The sequence below is a fragment of the Poecilia latipinna genome, unplaced genomic scaffold, assembly GCF_001443285.1.
Source record: "Poecilia latipinna isolate Pla-1442-1.1 unplaced genomic scaffold, P_latipinna-1.0 Scaffold40, whole genome shotgun sequence".
NCBI classification, from domain to species: Eukaryota; Metazoa; Chordata; class Actinopteri; order Cyprinodontiformes; family Poeciliidae; genus Poecilia; species Poecilia latipinna.
In genome coordinates, this window is record NW_015112656.1 from 441,619 (window position 1) to 468,350 (window position 26,732).

General features: G+C 40.0%; 1 protein-coding gene across 3 annotated transcripts; it reads left to right on the forward strand.

The window, feature by feature from the left end:
- The first annotated feature begins 291 nt into the window (after positions 1-291).
- On the forward strand, positions 292-25,895 carry rtn3 (reticulon 3). Of its 3 annotated transcripts, XM_015047056.1 has the most exons (9): positions 292-609; positions 7,673-7,720; positions 13,080-15,776; positions 20,737-20,944; positions 21,237-21,375; positions 23,465-23,534; positions 23,760-23,806; positions 25,183-25,241; positions 25,643-25,895. In XM_015047056.1, the coding sequence occupies exons 1-9, from the start codon at positions 525-527 to the stop codon at positions 25,689-25,691; spliced, it is 3,402 nt and encodes a 1,133-aa protein (XP_014902542.1). In that variant the 5' UTR covers positions 292-524; the 3' UTR covers positions 25,692-25,895. The 3 variants fall into 3 exon arrangements, with proteins under 3 accessions (XP_014902542.1, XP_014902552.1, XP_014902559.1); XM_015047066.1 differs by lacking the exon at positions 13,080-15,776 and having other exon boundaries at positions 372-609; XM_015047073.1 differs by lacking the exons at positions 7,673-7,720; positions 13,080-15,776 and having other exon boundaries at positions 372-609.
- The last annotated feature ends 837 nt before the right edge of the window (positions 25,896-26,732 follow it).

Genomic DNA, 26,732 nt, shown 5'->3' on the forward strand with positions numbered 1-26,732 from the left:
TATGGATAACTTCTACAGCTGACAATATTGTTCAGGAATATTCTCTATGTTGCTTTTCCTTGGTGTCGAACATTTGAGCTCCATGAAAAATTGGTTAATCTGAAGAGGTTTTAGATTGTATGTCAAACCTAATTAAACCTGAAGACAAAAGTTTTTAGTCACTATAATTTTTATCATCATAAGATTTTCTGTTTTACAGCATAAAAACCGCCGTATTAAAGACAACACATGAGACAAGTGGAACTTGATGGGAGACCTTGAATGCATCTCGGCCGACATGTTTTTTTTTTTCTTCTTCTTTTTTTACCCCTCCTCCATAATTTTCCTCTGCCTTGTTTCCTTCTTACTCTGCGCTCTTTCCTCAGAGCTCAGACGTAGTGGTGAGGTGCAGAGCAGAGACCAGCACTTGGGGATAGGTCGCACAATACAAATAAATTTTAAAAAGGACAGGAAGCTTCTCTTTTTACCTTAGACAACAGACATTTCACTGCCACGGTTCTGCTTGTGTGTTGAGCTTCATTAAAATGGATACTCAATCCTCCCAGATATCATCGTCGCAAGGTTTTACGGATGGACAGAATTCTGCTGCCAAAGAATCAAAACTGTCCGGTAAGACTTGACTAACACATAAGTCAGATTGCTGCATTTTAATTTCAACATAAGGTGCGCTATTTGAATTCAGCTAAGCTGTTTATTGACATATCTTTTGACTTTACTGCATAACACTAAATCTATATTGACCCTTCAGCACAATAAGCACTTATATCCTATTGTGTGTCTATTTTAGCTGGACTGTGTGCAGTGGGGAACACCTGTGATTGTTAACATATCTGCGCGACTCGTGTTCGCCATATGATTAATGTGCTGAAGTCAGCATCCGATTCGTAGCTCCATATTCAGCACTGTGACTTTTTTTTTTTTTTAGTTTAGCGATCAAACCACACTGATTCAGTCGATTTTTGACTCTATAACTGCTAGTTTCTCTCTTCAAGAAACTGGCTAATGCCGTGCCCTTAACTTCACTAAATCGTCTGAATTAAATTAGGAACATTAAAAAAAAAAATGACCTTGTGCATTTTACAGAGCGTGCTTTTAAAGAATCTCATACCAGGTTGCTACAATTAATTCCAAATGTGCTCTCTCATATATATATATATATATATATATATATATATATGAGAGAGCACATTTTCTGCTTACAGATTATTTTAAAGCACCGAAATAGCCCTTTACTCGGAGTTCTGAATCGAATGCCATCTTCAGTACAGGCTGTAGCTACGGCCTCCAGACTTAACGCCCCGTAGTGGTTTTTACAGGGAAACCCCTCGAACAGTTATACTTTTGTGTCACAATTTGAAACACTTTTACGGCGAAAAACGAGGTTAACCATTTCATGGGAGTCTATATTCTACCTGTAGCTAATGGAGACCTGCATTACGACAACCAGACCTGTGGGCTGGCAGAGCCTGCTGGTCCCAGCTCCAAAGGAGGCTGGCATCAGACACAAAAGGAGAGATGTGAGAAAAATACTCGACGCTTGGTTTATATGACGCTAGCCGAATTGGAATATGAATCCCAACACGTGGCATTGCACGTTTGCGTCATATTTTTCTATGCAAGTTGTTGGTGGATGGGTTAACTAATGTATAACTTGACAGTTTATAGAATACGGTTTGTCGCGCTGCTCTGCACTGCAGATGTATTGTTACTGTGCAACTGCCTGTTAAGGGAGGACCTCTTAAAGGCGCATTGATGGTTCTTCTATTTGTGTTCTGACACCCAAAGAAGTAAATCATCTTACCATCTTATTTTCCATGTGCAAGACATGAGTTCTGTTCACATCACTCCTGGGGGAGCCTAAAAGCAGGGGAAGCATATTTTTCTCTGGCACTGACTCGCATCTCATTGTGTCTGTGGGAGTGGCTGTTTCTCCATCACTGTGCTTGCATTTGCTGAGATCTCTGATTTAAGCTGCCCACCCCAGGCTTAACTATGAGCTATTTGAAAATCTGCGTTGTTGATCAAGAGGACTGAACATTTTAAAGAATTTGGTGTTTGGATGGCAGAGCAGTGCAGCAGGGTGTGGCATGATGATGACTTGCTTCTTTGGTTTTAAGGTTAGTCAAACCATTTGAAAGAAAACTGCTTGAAATGAACTACATGAAAATGGATCCACACTAATTCGTAAGCGCATTGATTTGGGTTCAGTACAGGTGATATGCAACAAAACATGTAATTATTTAAGAAAAACAGGCAGCTAATAACCTAGCTTCAACAAATCTGTATTTGGGTACAATGGTTCAGGATGCGGGTGGTAGTAAGAAAACAATTGATTGGGTCCTAAAACTGATTCATGTGACTTGGAGAATTCATCTTCTTCACTCTATCTGTTCAATGTTTATATATATAACTTGTGTTAAATATATATTTTCTGGCTACTCAGTCATTATTTAAATTAGGAACAGACGTGACATCATGCTGTGTTGTAGCACATGTATACAGCTATTTTCTCTGCATTTAAAACACAGTGTCTACAGAGCTGACATTTTCACCTTTCTTGAATAATTTCTATTACTGATTAATAAAGTGAGCGAAGCAGACATGTCTGTGTATTCCCCAGAAAATAAAGATCATTGCCTTTACCTCAGACACTTCTAGAAGGTTAATGGTGCATCCACACCCGCTTCCTATGTTTGTTCCAGGTTAGATTTAAACAGAAAAATGATTCAATTGATTTTTTTTTTTTTTGCATTCTGACCAGAAAAGAAAATCAGACTTTTGAGTTTTTGTTTTTTTTTTAACAACGGACCAGACTAAACTGAATTCTACAAGCAGCAAGAAAAGATAATCAGCTGTGATGAAGCTTATGTAGTTGAACAAAAAACTAAAATAAAATAAAAACATCTTGGTGATTTTTTTTTTGTTGTTGTTTTCATTTAGTACAGACTGAATTAAGACTTTCTGGTTCTAAATAGTCATGCATTCAGTTTTGTGCTGACATTTGTGAATGGATATTTTATTTTAATTCACAGTGATCCCCACAGACATCTCACACCCAAGATAAATTGACCCAACATGCATATTTTTGGGTTGTGTGATGAAGCTGGAGTTCCCAGAGAGAACCCACACATGCACTGGGAGAACATGAAGACTCTGGTTGGAATTGAAAGCCAGGACCTTGTTGCTGCTATAATAAATATGTTTTGTTGTTACACGAACATGTAACAACTGTAGTCTGCATTTCATGTAGAGAATTAGCTGCTTTCTCTAGATTTCAAAATGATCAGAACAGACTGCAGATTTCTGTCCCAGTTTTCTTTATTTGTATCATTTTAGTTGGGCTCTGCAGTTTGTAAAGAGATATAAACTATCCCTTTGTTGTTTTTTTTCATGCATACTCCCTTAACCTCCAAGTAGTAACATTTTGCTACAGAATATATTTTTATATATTTCTATTAATTTAGAATTTGTATTCTTGCTTTTTTAATTGGATTCAAATGTGTTGCTTTGTTATTTTTCCTCCTGTGCTCTACCACTCTGCACTCTGAATGTGAATGTCTATACCTGCAGGCCTGTTTTCTTTTTTTCCTTTCTTCTTAAAACCGCCCCCTCTGTTATTGCATCATATTTTCATGTGAAATGGCTCTGTACAGTAGATGGTTTGTGTAAGGGAAGGCCTGAGCTTTGCAACCACTATCACTCATGTTATTTGAATAACTGTCCTGTTTTATAGCAGACCTGAAACATGTCTCCCTTGACTTAGTTGCTGTTGTTTTCACTTCCTTCCATTTTTGCTATAATACGTCTAAAGGTTGGCTGTAAAATATTTGTTAGTGAGGAAATGTTATGACTTGGTACAACAGAGTCCACTGAAGTCCTGATAGTGACCCATTCTCTTAGATGTTTGTAGAAGCCATCTGCATGACTAGGTTGGTAGGTACATCTATAAAAAAAAAAAAAAAAAACCTGACCACGGTGTTCCTGTGCTGGATTGGCCGGCAAACTGGCCGGGTTGAACTCCATGGAGAACCTATGGAGTGTTGTCAAGAGGAAGATAAGACACAAGAACCAACATGTGACCTGAAGGCTGACCTCCTCCTCCATGCCATGCTGCATTGATGCAAAAAAAACACCCAACCAAATATTGAGTGCATAGTAGTGAGCATAGTTTTCATAATTCTGGCATTACTGTTTACATTTTTTTATTGTAATAATCACATTTTTTGAGACACTGAATTTCTAAGCCATAACCATCAAGGCACATTAAATAAATGCTTCAAATGTTTCACCCTGTGTGTAATGAATCAATACGAGTTTCACTTTCTAATATGAGGGACAAAAATATCCAATTGAAATAACCCTGTATGAGTTCATCTGTTTCTTCTGGAGTTTTTCCTCTCTACTGCCACTACTTGCATTCACGTTATGAGAGATTGCTGCTAATTCAGCGACTCAACACAAGTGACTGTCGCTACGTTCTCGTCCAGGAGAACATGATGACCATTCACTGCAAGTCATGATGGAAATGAATTTCACAATTTTCTAATTTTTGATTCGTGCTACCTCCTGCTTATTCAGCAGTGATTATTGATCTGCCTCAACGGGTGTGAATTCCTCCATCAGCTCCTCTACATTGCTTGTATTGGCTGACAGCAGAGCTCTTCTTTTTGCCAGAGATCTTGCTGTGGTGTTGTGTACGACTCAGAACAATCAGTGAAGGGTTCCTCATAGTGATCTTTACTAGGTTTAGTTTTAGTCCAACTACCAGATGGCTTGGCCCTCACATTTTCAGCAGTCTCCGTAGGAGCCAATGAGAGCAGTCACCAAGGAAGTGGCACACTTCCTAATCAGGCCCTCATTTCTCCAACTACATTACATCAGATAGGCTGTTGGTGTATTACTGTGTTTTATCAGATTTAGTAAATCTCCTTATCTTATAAGTCGTTTAAGAAAATTATATTAGTAAAACTCTCAGAATTTGTAGATATTGCTTGTTCCTGCTTGATTGGCTCCACTCTTTTATTCATGTGGAAAAAAATGTTAGGGAGTAATGGTTCATGATTTCAGTTTTTGAGCTACGTCTTTCAGTTTGATCGTCTCTCCCAAAGCTTCCCATCCACACTCGCTCATTACTTTCCTTTTTGATTGGTCATTATTCTGGTTAATGAACCGGCTCCTCCGTCTCTTCATGTGCTGCCAAGCTGACCCTCCTCTCTGCAGTCCATGCTGGAGTGCATCATGTCACTGAGGTCACAAAGCCAAATGGAGGATCTACAGGAATGGCAGGAGATGGGCCCTGCATTCACACTCCCTTTTGTTTCTACAGTAGGCTGTGGATGCCTACTGTAAGGCCCCAGGGACAAATGATAGTTTTCCATAACTGACTTACCACACAACAGTGCTGTTTAGTAAACCAGCCTATCTCAGCAGGCAAGATGAATGGTCATGATCAAAGACTAAAGCCAGCAGAAAATGGGAATCTGGTCCATTTCATCCAGTTCTTGCTCATTACTTTCCTCAAAATAGACTTCTGTAAAATAATAAATATTTCCTGATTCTGTGAATGCTCATTTCTAAAAAGCCAGCGTCTCTAGGTCAGGGTTTAAGTTTTATGTTGCAAACGTACATATGGTGGGTTTTTTTTAAAAAGAAACCTCAGGTATGCTAAAATGGGACTAGATCTAGTTTCAGCAAGCGTTTTAATACTTTGCATAGTAAATGTATGTCCATGTTTTTTTATTCACTTGGGTAAAAGCATGAACTGAATTAGAGGGACACTGAGTTTTTATCCAGCAGTACAGATGTTAGATAATTCTGATAATATTCCAAATTATTTTTCTTCCAATTTGAATTAAAAATGTACCAGTATTCAAAATAAAGTGGTGTATTTTTCAGATCACTCTGAGGTAACAAAGCTGCTTTTTTTTTCTTTACAGGATCCAATCAACATCTTCCAACTTGAAATTTAAAAAGAAAAAGCTAAGGTTTAAATTTCAACATTTTAAAATACTGTCTATATCTTTACTGAAAGTTTCCTGTGCTGAAGGCTCGTCATTTAAATGACAACATCGCATGGTGTGTGTGAGAGAGAAGTTCCCTTCCTTTAGGTTCTTACACCCTTTTCCCCTCAACAACAACGTTCACTCTGAAGAGTGTTGAGTGTCCCAGCCACTTACTGATTGTGCTTTTCCTGACTGTTCAGAAACTCAACAATCCTTTCGTTTTCTCACTGGTTAAACTGAAAACTCTGTATGATTTATTTTTGTTGTCTACAGAAGAAATCAAGTATTTGTTAGAAGAGTTGTGAGATGGGAATTATACAAACGTATCGTACGAAAATTATTCAAAATGTATAGAAAAGGTTTGTTTTAATATTTTGAAGTGAACTGAAAACAGCTGCTGTCGACTAAGAACTGACAGATCCTGTCAGACAATCCACAGCTGGACTCTGTAGGGTGTCGGGGAAATGTCAGATAACATGATGCTGCAGTTAACAGCCAGTAACAGGACGCCTGTCACGGCCTAACATGTTTTCTGCCCATCAGAATTTAAGTCAGTCTTGACAACATTTGTAAACTGTGAACACACCACGAGCAAGAAGTGGTTCAAACATAATGGAGTTGTGCCTGTCTTTGCTTTGCCTCTCACATATAGATAAGGTTGACACATTGCATTGTGGGTAGAAAGTGAAGGTGTGGTTTGCTGAATTTAATTGAAGGAATGTTGTTGCTCCAGGCTTAACCTGCCCAGCCTGTGCTAACTCCCACTTGAGCTGAGCAACACGATGGGCAACACCACACCCTGTCTTTTAGGAGAAAAGTTCCCACAGTTGCCAGGCTTCAGACAGAGGAGAGTTCTACAAACCTAATGGCTTCCTTTTTATATTGACAGGAGGTGTGGTGTTGGACTTCTTCCTGAGGATGGTCCACATGGTTTCTTTATTGAACAGTTTTATGCAAGAAAGCATGGTGTTAAAACAAAGTGCTGAATTAGCTGCCTCAGTAATATTTAGAGTCTGGATAATGTCTTGTCGTTGGATAACAGTATCCATCAGCTGGTAGTTTTCATGATCTCTAACGATATTCACCAGAATTGAAAACTATAGATTTTATCCATTAGATATTGTCAGATTTATTGAAGATTGTCTTCCCTTTCCTCCTCAACATGATTCCAGCTTTTCCATCTGTCATTATGCATCTCCTGTTTTTGCAGCTTTGGATCTAATGCTTTGTAAACTTTTTCCTTGTTTGTCTTAAGGAAAAAATGGCAATATTCTTATTTCCTTTCATTTTAATTTCTTTTCACCTCAGATATCATGTAAAAACCTCAGAATTCCACCAACATTCTGACTTTCACCAGGAAAGTTGCCTTGCGTGTTGTAGTAGTGATGCAAACTGTAAAAGAAGAGCAGTTGGTTTTGTCCTTATCTTATATTTACTGGCTTGGTTTTTGCATTTACAGCTCTAGATAAGAAGCAAATGCATGGATGGTTTTTTGTTTAACATTACTCTTTCTCACTCTTAGATTTAAGTTCTAGAGTATTTAGTAAACATTGAATAAGTTAACTTCTCCTTCTTGATTTGAATGTCTTTATTTGGATGGGTTTCAGCAGCAAGAAGTTCTTTTCTTCTAGTATGATCATTCTTCTGTCCTTTTTTTCCCATCTTTTCAGATTCCTTTCTTTCCTCTTCGCCTGTATCTCTCATTCAGTCTCCTCAAGGCAAGTGTATGGATTCTTTAATGCTGCTCACCTGCTCTATTCCTCGATATTATTTTTTTTTTTTGCTGGCCTGTTGCTTTACTGCTCTCCATCCTTCTATCTAGTGCCCCTCTCCTGCTCACAAGGCTGTGTATAAAAATGCCCCAAAGTAGTTGGTTAAAAATAGTGGCTCCCACCCTGGTCACAGCTGCTTCCCTATCTCAACTACTCCTTACCAGGCCCTCTTTCTGGTTTTCCACATACGTTTCCAGCACTGCTGACGCTTAACTCTAGTTGACCAGATAGCAATGTTTTTCCAACTTTTCAGGGACTTGGAGTTCTAGTCATTTTTGCAACGTCTCTCCTCTGTTGCAACCAGATATGTAACCTTCCCGGCTAGTGCCCAAAACAGCCAGCTCGACCTTTGACAGGTTTCATTGGCCGTTTATTTTTAGGCTTGCAAGATGTGCATCTATGCATGGCTGTGTCCTGAGCTGCAGTAGCTCTACCAAAAAGCCTTTAAAGACATTTATGTATGTTAAGCAACGTTATCTTTATAACATGTCTTTAAATTTTTTTCAAAGTCACACAGTGATTACCTTCTGTGTCCAACTGATGGCTCTCCATTTACTTTAGCTCACCCATCTCCAGTCTTTAGACCCTGAGCATTACACCTGGAAAACTTGGCTTCTTGTGATGCCAGGAGCCTAATCCATTACAGTTTACCAGCTGCTAGCAGGCATTATTTAGGTCAGCATCACTGACTGCAAGTTCAGGATAATCCCAAGATTGCTACCTTATTTTAAGAAAGCAGAGAAGTTCAAGTTCACATTGTGTGCAGAAACCCAAAAGTAGATCAGGTTTGTGTCCCGGGAGGTTGGTTCTACCTTCCAGCTGCCCTAGTATCTGAATCCCCCTCCCCCAGCATCAGCTGTGTCTCCAGAGGACGAGTGGCACTGGAGATATCATCCACCACCTAGTGGTCTGGGCCTTCCATTGCCTGTTGCTCCTCACTCATGTTGCATCCTCGTAGTTGCTTATGGCTCAGTAGGGTTTGTGCATGTCTTAAACCATAAAACATACAAAGTAGGTTTTCTTTGTACAGTTCTGCTTTATTTTTTAACAGCCTCTTTTTGACCTGTGGATTGTTGCCATTCTAGAGCTGCCATGTTTTTTAAGCCACAGTAAAGCTGTGGATAGCACTCTAGAAAGGCACCATCTTGTTGAATTTAACTGATTTAAAAAACCAGGAAGTATTTCAGAAATAAAGATTTGAGATGATTATGTGGCTTGGCAATAACAATGTAAACTAGTCATATACAGACTAAATCTAAACGGGTCAGTTTTAATATCAAACAACCTATTTTGATATTTTCAAGGAAAATATGGGTAAAGCAACATCAAAACAAGTAGATGGGACAACTTGCAGTCGGTCAACTTCACCAGGTCCTCTCAGGGATGTAGCTGCAATGTTTCAACACATTGTAGCTTTTGTAAAGTCAGTTTGGTCACAATCACTAGCAGAAATGTATATTGGTCAGTAATCATTTAATCCAACATTTAGAAAACATGGAATTCTTTGAGAAAAATTAGGAATAACTAAAACTTTGTTCCATTTTTGAGTAACACTTTGGCATTATGCACTGCATCATGGGATCTGGGTTTGTGTCCTGCCCAAAAACTAATGCTGCATAACGGAAAGTGTTTGTCTAGTTCGCAACATTTTCTTTACAAATATCTTTTGGCATACAGGCAGTGGTATTAAGTCATGTCATGGTTTGAAAGGGTTGGTCCTGATTCTGTTTCTTTTTGTTTGTTTTTAGTAAGTTTATGTCTTCTGAAGAAATCAGTAATAGCTCCCTTAACTAGCTTAGAAAATTGGCATAAACTTCAGAGTAGTTGGAGTTGACAAGCTAAAGAGACCCACTGCTGACTTGACACCTTGAAAGTACCAGAGCAGTGCTGCAGCACAGCTGATGCAAAGTTCAAAGGTTTATGTTGCTCTTGGCAGAACCTGAACAAACTGATTAGTGGTCGATCTAGCAGTGAAATTGTTTCTGCTACTGTTAATGTGAAGACTTTCTTTTTGAGCTTTTTATTTTTAAACTAAATTCGGCTCAAACTGACTGAATATGTTTGACTAGCTTGTTAGCTCCCAGCTCTCGACATTTATTTCACTCCCTAAAAGCTGAAGATGACATTATGTATTTCTTCTACAGGCCAGGGACTGTTACTGGCAATAACGTCACAGAACCTGACTTCAAAAAACCAAACCGCTGAAATGTTTCATCACAGTTCCAACAGTTTAAACTTCTTTTTAAACATAGGTCACTGATAAGCTGAAGTAACCCGAGTTTTCTCTAGCTATAAGCTTATCAGTATTGGCTGATTTTTATCATTGACCAATTGATTGGTGTACCACAGATGGAGATGTAAATATTTTTGTGCATGTTGGAGGAGGATAATCTGGAGTTGGATAAAGGCTTTCTCTTAAACCTGCTTACAGTTGATGAACTAGTCAGATTGTTAATGTGCCCAATTACTGAGTGATTCTGCTCAACCTTGTTTCTGAAGAAAATCCTGATTTATTATTACCATCATCGTCGTCATTACTATCATTGGTTGAATAGCTGTAGTGTTGTGAATGTATTGTCACAGCACTAACTGGGAATGTGTTTACAAGTACAGAGCCAAAGACTACAACACTGTTGGTCAGATGGAAAGTCTGTGCTTGTGGCCTAGTTTGAACAAGGCATTGTATTGTGAAGCAGAGGAGGTGGCGGTCCGATTCAAGACAAAGTGAAGCAGTCAGTTGTGCTCCATGTCTGCACATACACAGTTAAAAGTTGTTTGTGTTGTACAATTGGTCAACAAGTTATTAGAAAGAAAATGGCAAGCCACATATAAATGTTACAAACCAAGGACCCCAAATCTCCTTAGCATTGCTTATTGTGCTACATGCTTTATTTTTACAAAACAGTTCCTCCGTTTGGTAAATATATTTTGTCATGGCAATTTGACCTGGTTTATTTCTAATTCTGGTCTGCTAATATGGTCCCAAACATGTTCAGCCTTTTTGTATATAACTAGTGCACTGTTCCCGTATGATGGTTTCCTCAGGAAAGCAAATAGAAAAATGTAAAGATGACCTATATCTGAAAGCTAAGGAGCAGCCAGCTTAGCAAATCAATCACTGACTTTCTGTTTATCCCATCTGACTTGGGCTGATGTTGGTAAAACATCATATGAAGAAATGAAGTTTCCTTTTTTACTATTTGGCACAATATAATGGACTGAACATGGCTGTATTATATTACAATTGCATAAAACTCAACAGTAATTTACATTTGATTGTATTTGATTGATCTGTATTAAAATACATTTGATGGATTATCAGTAGTGGATATTTAATTGGATAAGGTTTAGGATATAAATTGGACCCTTATATCATCATCTGGAGCTGATTTTGTTTTGTTGTAAATAGGCACTAGATAAGTGACTTTCCCAGTGAGGAAAGAAATCAGTGGCCAGTTTGTGTTAGGTACTACTTAGGTACAGCTTCAACTTCTGTTCCAACACCTGGACATCAATGATTATTTGCTAAAGGCAGTTTTACAGACTTTTAAATATAGATTGTTGTTAGAATTATACATGGACTGCAGTAGTTAGCTAACTAGTTATTGTCAGCCAATGAATTAAAATGAGAATTTTTACTAACAATATCATTTTAGCTAAAATTTGACTTAAAAATTAAAGCTAACGTACTGAATAGAGTAAGTTGATGTTAGTTAACAGGCTAGATTCAACCAGCTAGCCTGTTAACCAAATATTAATGGTGCCATTATTATTTTAGCTATTATCAGCTTTTTAGCTGATTTTAACTTATGAACAGCTGTTAGTCTACATGCTAGTAATAGCATGTAGACTATTATAATTTCAACATAAAAACTAAAGACAACTTACTGAATGGACTGAGTTATTATTAATCTACATTGGGGGTGCATCAGTTGCAGTTTATTGGCCAATTGCAGATTACCAGTCTGTGAAAAGCCTAACCTGCCAGTTCCAGTTTTGGCTGATACCATTTTCCTTGCCTGAAATGTTAAGTATAGCAAGAAAGTTGCTGAGTTGATAACAGCGGGGTGACTTTTAACTGCAAATGTGCAGACATGACCTGGTGGGTGGGTTTGTCAGTCAAACCTCTCTCACAGTGGAGCAGAAGAGGACAATGGTTGATTTTTAGACCTTTGCTGAGGTAGATAAGATCAGAGGATAAGATCCTCTTCACATGTAAGTATCGGCCAATCACTGATTCCCCAAAATTAAGGAAATCGGCACAGATAAATTAGCTGGTCAATAAATTGGTGCACCCCTAATCAACATGCTATTGTTGGCCAACATTCTTCTTTTTGGCTTTTTAGCTAATTGTAGTTTATATATAAAATGTCAGCCAACAATAAACTGAGGGGTTTTTATACGTGTAAAAAACACACATTTGTCACTTCCACTAACTTTAACCTGAGGATGAAGTAGTTTCAAAATTGGGCTGGTTGAAAGTTGTGATTCGGTGCTACAAACCAACTCATGAACACAAACATGCTTACAGGGATTTCTTTGAAATGGCTGACTGGACAGATTTCACTGATTGTCTCTTAGAATCTAGTTATGTTGCTAAATGGTTTGCACTGTGTACATTCAGCAGAAATGCAACATTTTGCACCAGAGCAGTCATGAATAAAATCTACACATTAGTCTGGACTTGGACAGGATGTTCTGACACGTTATGTATGAGTGTACGCGGATTTAATATTTGCAAATGGATTAAAAGGTTAAACATAATAAAATAACTGTTAATGAGATGATCCATGCCACTCCTAAAGATTTGAGTCCCTGTTTGGCAGAGGACATCTGAGTAAAGCTTCTGTTTTTACAGACATTCTGTTTTTAACTACATAGCAAAGCTAAACAAAAGTCAAAACACAGTCAAAAAGAAACTGTTTCAGCCTGCAACTATGTACTGTATCAAGCTACATACATTTGCTGCAAATAATTGCACAGTCATCATAGCTACACTGTTCATTAGTGAGATTTATTTCCTCTGCCTTCTTTTGCTCTGGACAGATCAGATAAGTTTCCAGATTGACTGCTCCATGATGCTTAGTTTAGATTCTAAGTAGTTAAGAGAAGCATGCAAGATTGAAAAACCCATCACTATGACTTTTTTATTTTATTTTACATTTTCATGATGCAATGCATGAATGCTTGGGCTGCTACCTTAAGGCATAGCCTAATAGTAATACAAGTGCATGGAAGCTTAGTGGTAGTGACTCAATCTCCCCACTTTTGTCCTTTTCACTACCACCTGTTCATAACGATGCAGATAAGCGAGGGGTCCCAAGTTCTGACAAGTCCACTGAAGCTGTAGCTACATCGCTACGCTTTTCTTCCCAACCAGGCTCATTCTCACCCAGTAATTACAGTAGTGACACATCTCCAACAGATGGACAACAGGATTCTCCAATAAAGGTGTCTCCCGTTTCAGAACGTATTAAGGCACTAGAAGCTCTTGCAGCCAAAAAGAAAGAACCTGATTTTAGAGGCAATGGAACTTTTACTCATTTCAGGGACCGACATCATGAGAAATCTGCACCTGAGGGGCCCAAATTTTCCACAGAAGGCTCTAAAGCTGCACCTGATGGACCCAAGTCTGCAACTGAGGGGCCCCAATCTCCCACCACACGGGCAAAATCTACACACGAGGGGTCCAGATCTCTCACTGAAGGCACCAAATCTACAGCAGAGTCCCTCAAATCTGCAGTTGAGGGTCCCAAATCTCCAGCTGGAGTTCCCAAACTTCCTCCTGAAAAGATTATACAGACACCTCAGAAAACAGAACATTCTGCTGATCAGGAGTCACCAGATTCACCATTTGAAATCCTGGGAGACCTGAAGCAAGTTGTGGACTTTGAAGAGACAGAGCAGTGGATGAAGACACACTTACCTCCAGTACCAGATTTTGATACTGTTGGTTTAATTAAAAGCACTAACAAAGTCTCAGTGAAGGGGATCGACAGAGATATGCCTGCTGCCTTTGCTGGTGTTCCTGATGCTTTCATGGATCATCCTGTTGAAGGTCCGAAACAAAAAGATCAGCTTGATGGGGAACCCAAAAAAACAGAGGTTGAAGAGTTTGATGTTAACTTTTTGCCAACAGCTTACATGTGGGATCATCAAGAAAAATCAAGTGTGAATGATCCATCTAATCTAGATTTGGTGATTACAGCTTCGCCTGCACCTCCTGCAGAGTTTGGTTCCACATCTCCTCCGTCATCCCCCCCAGTTTGCCCTGCTGTTCATCAGAATGTTTCTGATGAGAAGAAAGCAATTTGGACTGGCGAACTTGAACAGCCAGAAGCAAATGAAGGTGACAGTTCAGGAGAATCCGATGATACGGTAATTGAAGATCATATAGCTGAATGTGAGTCTGCTCCATCTCAGTCTTTGGATCAAAGTTCTAATGATGACACCACAACCCCTCCCTGCACCACTGCTGATCTGTCCACTGAGGAGAAAGAGACTCCTCCACCAAGGCTTGAGAGAAAGCTAATGCAGGTTCCAACCATAAATGTGATTGAGACTGACGAGCCCAATTATAGTGAAGAGGAGATGGAACCTGAGGCAGAGGAAGATGATGATGACTATGAGGTAGTAAAAGGCCCAGACACGGGACCCCCAAGCACCTCTGAACCAGATCCACAGAGTGGTGAAAACACAGGCCCCAGAGCACGCCCGTTAGAAACGGAGTTCATGGAAGGCTATTCGCCTCCTTCCTCACCTGTGGACTCTGAGTCTGAATACTCCCCAAAACACAAGATCCTCAACACTAGCTCTGAAAAAGATAAGACATCTGCCTTAAAATCAGAGGTCTGTCCCAATCCAATGGACTCAGCAGACCAGCAACCTGACCAGTCCCAGACCATGTCAAATGAAATTCGCAATGAAAAGTCCCCATTTGTTGTTGAAAATGAAGAAGTGGATTTTCCAGACAATGATGATGATTGGTCAGATGAAACCCAGGAAATTCTGTTCAAACCCCCAATGACTGATCCGTCGTCACGAGAATCAGCTTCTTACAATGAGCCTGCAGTCAGTGAAAATCGCAGTTCAACAGCAGAAGAGGCTTACATAAAACCCACTCCACCTCCTATGTCCAGCTTCATGCAAGATGACATTTATGACAGACAGTCGTTTGATTATGACTTTGATATCAGCTCTTCCCTGGATCACACTGATGTTAAGAAGTTCAACAATGCAAAGGAACGTTTTCTGTCTGATCCAGCTCAGAATGATGTTGCTGAAGACAAACAGGATCTGGACAGCGCCATTTCACTGAATGGTGACGACATCCCCAAATCCGATAGTCAGCCATCTTTAGAAGATTATCCTGAAAACCCATATTCCTGTTTCCAAAGTGAGACTGTAAGCAGCATTGCTGAACAGGTCATTATGAAGACCACTAATTCAGAAAATGTGGAAAATGACAATATACTCTCATCTCAGAAACCAGCTTCACACATTCAGCATAGCCCTGAAACGGGTCACAACATAAATGAGATGAAAATAAGTCCCGACAGAACTGACAGTGGCAGCCCACCTTCTGAGGATAGCTTTGTGGAGTTCATGAGAGAGTGTTTGAAATCAAAGCAGGATGAGGAAGCTGACAGTGTCCACCAGGAGCTTGAGCCCCACAAGACTTCTCCTCTCCCCAAGACTTCTCCAACCATGGCGATGGATTTTGAACAAGAGCACCTTACAATCAGTGCTCTCAAAGATCTGGGCAACAGCCAAGAGGAAAAGGAGGAGACGGTGAATCCTCAGCATAAAGTCTCAGAGAAGAGTCAGCCAAAGTCAGATTTTAGCCCTGCTCAGCCATCGGACTCCAAACCCTCTTGTTCCCAAACCAACCGTGCATCTGAAAGCACATATTCCAGTGATGTGGAAGCTATAGACGAATGGGTAGCTGAAGCCTACCATCTTGCAGAGCATGTCTTGACAGCAATACTAACCCACTTATCAGGTAACATTCCTTCCCTCTGGGCAGTAGGCCTGCTAACCTCATGCACTTCCCTCAGCGGGACGCTCAAACAGGAATTCTCTGCTTAGTTTAACACATGCATGGACAGACCCACACTCTCACATATAGACTTAGAATGTTCGATCAGGACTTGTAAAGATAAGTGCAATAATCTTCAGCATACTGCGCAGAATGAAAATTATTGGGAGAGATGCAGGTTTTCCGACTATAGACTGATTATTAAAGGGGAAATTCAAACTCATGTTGAGTTAATTTTTTATCCAATTTTTTTTTTGTAAAACATAATTTTTTCATTAGGGAATATGTCTGATTGGCTTGTTTTTCTTACCACATTTTATCAGTTGTGTACTTGATGACTAAATCTGAATTTGTGCATTAGTATGTTGACAAGATAAACACTATAAGTGATTAAACTGACAGACTTTGCAGTGAAGAAACATTTTAATTTAATGTATTTATTTATTTACTCTTAAGTGTAGTTCCAGTGCATTTGGCTGTACCACCTGGGTGTTGATGGGGAAATTTTTCTGCCATAATTCGAGGGCACACATTTTCAGTCTGAAAGCAGGATTTCATGTCCTGAAATCCTGCTTTCAGGATTTGAGTGCTTCTACTCAATTCACTGTGTATTCACTGTGCTTTCTCAAATCTTTCTCCTTGCGCTCAAAACTTGTCTCTGCTCGGAGCAAATCTTAACTTGTAAACCTCTCTGCTTGCCAATGAGTCGTGTCCGAATTCAAGGACGCCGCTGGTAATAGATAGATGCTGTAGATCTATTGCTTGGAACAAAAGAGCACCTAGCCTGGCAACCTGTCAGCTAATAGAATGAAAGTATTATACTGGGTGCATTTGCCAGTATAACTCTTTCATTCTATTGGTTGAGAGTTTGCCCGGTGACAGTACATTTTTGTTCCAAGTGTGAGCAGAAAATGATTCGCCAGCTAGGGAAGAGGTTTGCAAATCTCAGACCAAAGAGTAATTTACGGCGCAAGAATAAAAGTTTGCGGAAGCACAGTGAGTATTTGAAAGAAAACAGAAGTTTTGACTACAAGCACTATAAGTTTTGAGAAGAAAGACAAGACATGAAATCCTGCTTTCCGAAAATGTGTGCTCCCAAATTGTGGCAGAAAAATTGCTCCATAAATTTTGACATGAAACATTATACTCTGAGACTGTTTCATATTGAACGTTTGCAGTTGAGTTAAAAATGTGTTTTGTGTGTGTGTGCGTGTGTGTGTATAAATGCAACAAACATTTACTGTAATGGTTAACTAAACAGTAAATGTTGTAAGCATTCATTTTGATGAAAACCTATTGGAGATAATAATAATAATAATAAGCTTTTTATTGAAGCTGTTTAATTGGCAGCATATTCCCTGAACATCTAACAAGCTAGCATGAACAGGGCCCAGACTGTTGGGTATCCCATCATGACTGTACTTGTGCAGCTCCAAAGACAACAGTGCAGGAATGCAGTTGACAATTTTAGTACTTTTAGTAACGTGTAATTATTCTATCTAAAAAAAAGTTTATTCCTCATAACAAGAGACCAATCAAAAAACAAAACTTACTCCTAATACTAAACTTACTCAGAGTAGTACACACTTACTCGCCTAGACTTTAGAAAAGCGTGTGTATTTTCTTTTGTATTCATTATTAAATCAATATCCACACAAATATTTAAATTAGATATGACTGACAGCATAACTTGCAAGCAACCTTAGTTCAAGGCTGCATGTGATCCTCAGAAAGTTGAGCCGGTGACCCTCCCCTGCCCTCTGTCCTGTGAGCCAGTCAGTGGTTCCCCACCAGACGGCGAGTTAGGGCTTAAATACGGTGGCCCAGTGTTTGTCCAGAGCCCTGAACGTCACACAGAACAGTCAATCCCCAGGTCAGGTTTCTGGCCACAGCACACTTAGAGTGGACACACGATGCAGAAAATCAAAGAGCGCAGCTTGCAGCCGCACTGGTGCAAAGTTATTTTGGTGCCATCATTTTATACTTGGGTTTCAACAAGATGCCATCTAAGGTGATGGATGCTGCCAGCTCCTTTGGATCTTGTTTGCTGCATGTCTGTTTAATCAGCGTGAGAGCGGTTTGAGATGCATTTGTTTCCATGGTTACTCATATCAGTCCAATTTTCACACAAAATATTTGACGGTAGGAAATGTCATACTCATTCTTTCTACATTCTCTCACACACACACACACACACACACACACACACACACACACACCGGCTGGTATGCAGACGGTAATCCTGACATATTCAGGGGACGACACATGGAACCTGACCCAGCGTGCATCTGTGGGTGGGGCCGCCTGCAGTCCGGGAGCAGTAGATAAAGGAAATGTTATCTGTAGCCGAGTTTCAGGTTTTTTGTTCGTCTTCGTTTAGAGGTTTTGTAGAGGAACAGCAGCTTCTAGTGCTAGTGCTGGGTTTTATGTTGTCATTGATATGGTTGAAGGATTTTTACAGGCGATAACTGCATTAACCAATAACGGTTCAGTTCACTGCTCTCAATGTTATCACACAACAGAGCAAGATGAAGACCTGGAAGAAGAATTGAAACCGGTCAGTACAAAAAAGTACATATTGCGTAGATTTTTCTCCCAACTCTATTTGGTAGAAAAGGATTTGTCTATAGGTTTATAATGGAAACAGTAAATGCATCATGAAATGATTGTTGTGAAATCGGAACATAAAATGGCAAAGAAGTGAAGTGATCCAGAGCCGCTTTAAGATCAGAACAGTTCAGTCTGTTTGTTACATCACTACAAACTATCTGCTATCTAATCTCCATCCAACAAGCAATCGATTCCATTAATACAAATTTTACAACTTTGAATTGAGTGAATTTCAAAAATGCTGCAAAAACAAACCTGCAGTCACTATTGGCAGTGGGTGGCAGAGAGGTGATCAGTTTTACTGTTGTGTATGTGGTTGATTTTGGCTCCGTTTTCATTGCACTGAGGGCCGCAGCGATGTTTATGTGAGTTTCTCTAACTCTGTGAAAGTAGGCCGCTGTGTCTCAGCAGAGTACAGTGAGGGTGAGAGGGAAAGAAGAATAAAGATCATAGAACCCGGACTGCTTCCCTGTGGGTACACAGAGCAGAGCATGCTGGGAGGAGACCCATAACCCCTACAGTACTGGCTGAAGAAAACCTTTTCACTGTTGTTCCCCAACAAAATGTAAACGTGACCTTTTTTTGTTAGTAAAAGTAAATTTTAGTTTTTTCAAGAGGTTAATTCAGTCTGAAGTTCTTCAGTCACATTCTAGGATAATCATTGGGATTAAAATCACATTAATAAAATGATTATTAGCAGCTCCTCTCCTCTGAGGCTAAAGTTACCAGCTGCTTCACGTTTTAGCATTTAGACCTCGTCAAAAACCTTAAAAACACACGCAACATAAAAAACTCATAAAGGAGCTTCTTTATTTGGTTCAACTGAAAAAAGAGCAGGAAATACTGAGCTATAGTCTCATCTATTAACTACTGCATATTTTATAAACTTTATCTCTTATGGTTATATTTGTATTATTAATATTTAGCACCATAGATGGAGTAGCTTGTCAGTGAATAAGCAATTTCCCATTGGTGATCAATAAAGTCTATTCAATTCTAAACTCGGACATCAACACAATGTTCCTTAGCTGTTCTGGGCGGCAGATGATGTTTTTGGAGCATGGTCATGTTTTATTGTCCCTGCTGATGCCAGTATTTGTCATACAGAGTGTATGAATAGAATGCGGAGAAATTCAGATAACCTTTATTGACTCAAGTGGGGAAATTTAAGCAGCAAAATGACAGTTCAAGTTCGTTTTTCTGAATGGCCTTACATGAACACAATCCCTCCTATTGTTGAGAATTTGAACTGAACAGTACCAAAATATTAGGGATGTGAAAACCAGACATTCTTTTCTACGTATTGAAGATTTGCTTATAACAACCCCCAATGAAATAAACCATTACACCTCATCAGGGTTACATATTGGTACTGAGAGGCTGTCTGTCCGAACTCAGTAGAGACATTCATGAGTTTCGTGAGGCCAGAGTTTCTCCAGAGCAGCTTCAGTATACTGCTCCATCTCTGACAACACATCGCCTGAAGCATTCACAGCTAAATATTTCTTTTTCTAAAGATTTATCACTTAAAACACACACCTACAGTTTTCAATAAATTCACTTATTGCTTCTGTTGGCAATATTGTTGCTGTGCTAACACCAGCATCCCTGCTTTATGTTTTGATGTGACTCACATCTGGTTGTAACATTTCAGTGTGAATCTAGGTAATTCTGTGCATACTCGATTTAAAGAATTGAGTTAGCGGAATGTAGCCGTTACATAGTTTACATGGGGGTCAGGGCAGGTCATGTGACACAGACTGGAGGAACAGCAGCAAATACAGCTTCTTCACTCAGAACAACATTGTGTGGGGTGAAAAACACTTGGATTGATTTATGAGATCAACATAACCACATGGGTAAGGACAAAATAATAATAATAATAATAATAAGGGTAATGTAGCGGTTAGATTAATGTAGAGGTGTGTTTAGGGTGATATAAACAAACGTCTACTAAACACAACTACTAAACAATATGCCTTGTTTACTAGTTGTGTTAAGGTCAGTGTAGCGCTATGTTTAGGGTAATTTAAGGGTAGTCTTACATACAGTTTGAGTTTCAAACCTTGGTAGTACCTAATGGGGCTGCATTTCTCACAGGGTTTGCACATAATCACACAGTATATAAACGGGTGTGGACTTTTCAGGCAGTTGATATTGAATTTAGAAAAAATGTGTTCATCAAGATCCCAATGTGATGTTTTAGGGCAGATCAGGACAGCCCTTCTGTAACATTTAGTTTTAGGCCAGTAGGTCACACCATAAAGTCTTTAACGCCCCTCCCTGCCCCTCCCCACCTGTTACTGTCCTACAGTTAATGACCTGATCCACTGGCGGGACCCCAAGAAGTCGGGTGTGGTGTTCGGCCTGTCCCTGCTTCTGCTGCTCTCGCTGGCAGCCTTCAGCGTCATCAGCGTGGTTTCCTACCTGCTGCTCGCCCTGCTCTGTGTCACCATCACCTTTCGCATCTACAAGTCTGTGGTCCAGGCTGTGCAGAAGTCTTCTGAGGGACACCCATTCAAGTAAGACCAAAACCTGTCATGGTTTGTTCTAGACGAACTTCTGTTGAGATTTTCTCTATTTTCTCATATTCGCTGCCTCTAGTTATTAGAGGCAGCAAACCTCTACCAACATGTTCATCAAAATATGCCTTGTTTAGTAGTTGTGTTCAAGACTTTTGGGCTAAACGTGCCAACGTGTGTAAGCCCTTTCCACCACTGGCTGGTTATTTCTGGATATCTGTTGCTTTTCTGCTTGAACACTCAGCCTCATTTTGTGGTCTCATTTTCTTTCCTCCTCCCAATTTTTCCGCAGAGAGCTGATAGAGAAGGATGTCACCATTCCTCCTGAGACGTTCCGCAAGCACGTGGACACCAGTCTGACCCACATCAACCGAGCCCTGAAGCAGATGAGCCGCCTGTTTTTGGTTGAGGACCTTGTGGATTCTCTAAAGGTGAGCAGCAGCAGCTCAGCTGCCCACTGTCATCCTGGGTTCTGTCTGTTTCCCTTTCATTTTTTAGACATCCATTTCCCTCCTGTCTCATCAAGGCCAGTCTCACAGGGGCAGTCTTTTTATAGTTACTCAGCAAGAGTTCATGTTACTGGAATAAGTTCTGCGTCAAAAACGAAATCTCCAAGGACGAGGATGACTGTTACGATGGCGGATAACAGGTTTCAGTTGAGCTGTTATTTATGTTGCATGACAATGTGACTGACTGTTGTTACAGTTATGTGGAGATGCACACTTTAGCTCTTTTATGTTTCCAGTTTTACAATGTGAGCAATATATTTTCCCTAAGTAGTGTTAGTGTCCAGATCCTAAGCTGAATGAAACTATTCCACAAATTCCTTTAAAAAGCCCCAAATTATTATTATTATTATTATTATTTTTTTTTTTTTTTTGCTAGATCTTGTTTGGTAACTTGCAAAATTAAATTTGCTGAATGGAAACACAGCAACTTCAAAAAGAAACAGACATTTCTCCATAAAACGTTTTGCTCTGCTGTGAAATCACCGTCTACTATTTCCACAACATACCGCATACGTAGCCACACCCAGGAACACGGGATCATCAGTGTAATCCTCAATAAGATGCCGATGTCTCCTCTGATTGGCTGATAGATGATGAGCAACAGCTCCATGGCTCAAGTTTTAATGTACTTCAAACACTTTTGAGGTACATTTGCCTCCACCAGGGTTTTTAAATGACTTATCATGACCATTAACACATTAACTTGATTTAACACGTCCTATTTAATGCAAACACCACAATTGCAAAATCATATTTTCGACATTCTGAGAATATTGAGTCCTCTTCTGCACATTTGTAATGGAAACATAGTTATAACATGTAAATACACTTTACTGTTATTTTTTTCTTTGTATATTTTATTATTTTAGTACACCACGTTTGATAAACTGAAACTTAACTAATTATTTAGAAAGATCTGGAAAATAAGAAAAATGTGCACATTCTTGTACCTTACAGTATATTTTAGTCAAGTTTTGTAAATTCAAACTGTAACACCTGAAAGCAGCCAGAAACAGAGAACAACCTTTGGCTTCAGTAAATGCATACTTTAAAGGAGGGCTGCATGACATTAGCAAACTGGATGATGGTATTACTACTTCTAACTTTCTCTGTGACCTTTACCCTCTGAGACACTACGATCTGTGTGAACTGTGCAAATCTACTGCAGTGAGCCTGAATATCTACATTTTGTATCAATCTTACTCTGAGTCTAGCAGACACTTGGTAGGTGAAACTGATGAATCACTGGTTTATCCACATTCCCAGCCCCACCTCAGTTGATGAGCAGATCAGCTTTGTAAACCAGAATCGGTCTGTTGGGAGAGGCACTCTCACCTTCAGGTGATTCAGTTCAGGTATCTGACACATCCCACACTCCTCCCAGCTAACATGGTCTGCCTGACTGGCAGAGGAAAGCTGGCCTTTGCTTGTCTTTGATTACATTTTCTTTTCTTTCATGTGAAATAAACAAATATTTCCATCATCATTATATAACATCCTGTTTCAAGTTACTTTGTCATACCTGCTAATGAGTTAGTGGAAGTGGTAAAACGTCCTTCTCGCTCAGATTATGTTTATTCATTTAAGCGTATGATAAGAATCCCTTTAAAGCCAGCTAGACGTGTTTGGCTTTTTTACTCACACAACATGGCTGTAAGTGAACAGCCACTCATTTTTTGTTTTGTTCATACTGGCAAATCATCCCAGACTTTGTCCAAACAAGTCATGGAATCAGTCCAGCTGTGGCTCCCAGACAGGTGCAGAGGCAGCCGGTGCTGGGTGTGTGGAGGTGTGGAACCAGTGGCTTACATTCATTCAGCTTACATCTAGTGTAAAAAGTGTCTGTGTGATGGTTTTGTAAAGGCCTGGAACAGCATGAGAGAGCAGCAGGCGACATCTGTGAAATGAAATCTGCTGTGAGAGGAAAGGAGCTTCTGACTTCAGGTGACATGAAAGTGATTCCTAAATGTTTCATTTCTCATTTGTTTTTGTTTTGTTTTTTTTTTAACAGCTGGCTGTGGTCATGTGGATGTTGACTTATGTTGGAGCAGTTTTTAATGGAATCACCATCCTCATCCTGGGTAAGCGCTATGGAAACCTTTCCTGTTCCCTCATCACAATAACCAATAATTACTTTAATTTAAGAGCTTGGTCTGATTCTCTTTAAGGCCTTGCATTTATGCATACACATTGTTAACTGTATTCCCATTATAATGTACATATAATGTTGTTTTAGCTCATTGTAAGGTGAACAATGTTTAACAGCAATCATTGTCTTCGTGCTGAACTCTCTCTCTGTTCTCCAGCGGATATCCTGCTCTTTGCCGTACCTCCAGTCTACGAGAAGAACAAGGTCAGCCCCACCCTAAGGCCGAACTACAGTCATGTCAGCTGAGAGCAGATAGACGCATTAGCAGTGAGCTCACTGGATGACTCTCAGCCTCCATCGGACACTGAAGGCTTTCTCCATCCCTCTAGCTGTGGACCCAGTCCAGCTACTGAGAACATGATGTCATTCTGGAGTCAGAGCGCATGGGCATTAGCATCTGCACAGAAACGCCACATACATCACGGAAAATGAGCTCTAGCTTGTATTTGCTGTTGCTGGCTGTTTATTGGATAAAAACATCAACCACAGTCAGTCTATGATGAGCTAGGGTTAGTCAGGAGTGCTTAGGTCCAGTCCTGGAGTGCTACCACCCGGCAACTTTTAGATCCATAGAAACCCCTGTTAGAGATCTCATCTTTTTAAATTACTTCTCAGTATTCAAAGCAATTAAACCTGGCAGCACAGGACACCTGTTTAAGGGTTAATCAGGTGTATTTAAAGTGAGGTTCTATGAAGTCAGCTGTAGTAGAAATATGTTAGCACAATGAGTCAAATTTAGTGGGACGTTGACCTGGTTCAACACATGGTTCCATTTAGAATAAACTTCCACATTCCCCACTCACCGTAAAGCACTCCGACACGCTGTCACTCTTTAAATCCTGGCGGAATGCTCTGCTGTTCAAAAAAGCATTTCCACTTGGATTGATCAACACTTTCTTTTTATTTTTATGTGTGTGTATATATATATATATATATAATTTTATTTTTATTTTTTTTATTGTTTTTAATTTTTGTGAGGTCGCCTTGTGTGCCTTTTAAATAAAATAAAATATATAATTATTATTGGAACCATGTGTAGTACTACAAGCAAGGACCGTTGCCATGTATTTATGAACTGAACCTGAACTGATCTAAGCACAGAGCCCTGAGGTACTCCACCGGTAACCTGGAGTGTGAAGATTTATCATTCACATGAACAAACTGGGTGACAGATAGGATTTAAACCAGCCTAGTGCTCTTCCCTTCAGACCTACATGTTCAGGAGAATATTGTGATCAACTGTGTCAAAAGCAACACTCAGATCTAGCAAAACCAGAACAGACACAAGTCCACTATGTGAGGCTAAGAGAATATCATTTGTAACTTTCACAGGTTCTGTTTCAGTGCTATGAAACTGACTGAAACTCTTCAAACTGGTTATTACTGTACAGATACTCACACACTTGATTAGCATCTACTAAGGAAGATTAGATCTAGGCCTGTACTTTACAGAATCTCACTTCAGAAAACCTAGATGAACTCTTAACAGTTACATGTGGAAGTATCTCATGTTTTACTGTTTGTTGTTTGTCTTTTTAATAAAGTAAATAAAAAAAACTTAAGGTTCTTTTCCCTTGCAGACCCAGATTGATCATTACATCGATCTTGTGCGTACCCAAGTCAACAACACAATTGCAAAGTAAGTGAAAGAAAACCATTTATTTATATTAGAACCTATTGCTGTACTCTCTGTCCATGTCGATGATATGTCACTCACATCAGGAATCAGATGAAGACACATTCAGGAAAACAAAACTGACCACTGGAGGCCTAGCTTTGCTTCCTGTTTATGTAGACATCAAGATTTTTACAGTAGACTTTGACGTTTTCCCAGTTCGTCACTGTAAGAAAGATGTAAAGTGGATCTGGAACGATGTTGGTAGGATATACTGACCAATAAATCCGCACGGATTTCCTTAATTTTGGGAGATCAGCAATCGGCTTATCTCATAGGGTTCAGCTAGCTTAGCATGTATTTCCAGTGTAATGCATTATTGATGTCTGATCTGCAGTAATTCTTGTTCTGCTTTCCTTTCCTAGACTGCAAGAGAAACTTCCGGGAGCTATGAAACGCAGCAAAACTGAATGATCCCACATGTCATCTTCATCCTCATCTCCATCACTCTGGAAAAACCAACCCTTCATCTCACCCAGCTCCTCCCCAGTAACCCAGACCTGTTCACCTCCGCCCCCACCCAACACACACACACACACACACACACTGAACCGTGCTAGATAGAAAATCTCAGAGCTACTCAATGTTCAACGTAAAACTACTGCGCAGCTTAACTTGCAAACATAAAATCAGAGGCGTGCCTGCAGAGCCACGAGGCACCATGCTTATGAGCAGGTCATGTGACACTGCAGCATTCCCAGCTGCAGAGGGAAGGCCGGCCTGAGTGAACTAGACTGAATCTATGACCTGGTTCCACCACGTACAGAGCATCAGGGCGGACGGGGCGCTGCCTCCGAGCAACACCCGTCTGCCCAGGAAGCACACGCTTCCCTGCAGGAAGCGTCCGGCTGGTCACACAGCCAGGCTCCATGGAGCTGTGGCCAGGCTCACCGTACCTTTTACTCAATGTTACATTCTATACGAATTCATTTCAGGGGCTGGGATTGGCTCTGCTCCTCCTGATCGACTCTTCCGTTTGTTTTTCAGTCACAGGCAGTGTTTGAACCTTCTGCAATGCACTGATTTTCTCCCCCCCTGACGCCTGGGCAGGTGGAGGTAGCCTCTCCCCTCCGAACCAGCTGTGATAATTTGGTCTAGTTCATCATGTTCAGAAGCTTTTTTCTGAAAACGTCTGTTCTTGTAAATAACCCTGAGAAGCGACAGGCTCTCTGCTCCATGGAACACATCAGCCAAGCTTTTATATTGAAGGAAGACCCCGATCCTTCCCCTCCCCTACAATCATAGTAGTCTTGACTGTTTTTGCACCTGTTCAGTCCTCTAAGTGTTCGGCTCTTGTTTTCACTTGTATATTTTGATTCTAATTATGACTACTTAGAAGTGCTACCTGTATAAACTCTAGGATGGCTGCTTGAACTCCCCTCCAGCTCGATAACTGCTTAGTGAGACTTCTGTTAGGTGTTACTGAGCTTCTTCTTTTTAACCAGTAGTTCTTTG

What these genes read in the sequence shown, in the direction of transcription:
- rtn3 (XM_015047056.1), top strand. Translation starts at nt 525, where the DNA reads ATGGATACTCAATCCTCCCAGATATCATCGTCGCAAGGTTTTACGGAT. An exon ending in CAGTCTACGAGAAGAACAAG is followed by an intron (nt 23,807 to 25,182) that starts GTCAGCCCCACC and finishes TTTCCCTTGCAG; the next exon opens with ACCCAGATTGATCATTACAT. An exon ending in GTCAACAACACAATTGCAAA is followed by an intron (nt 25,242 to 25,642) that starts GTAAGTGAAAGA and finishes TTCCTTTCCTAG; the next exon opens with ACTGCAAGAGAAACTTCCGG.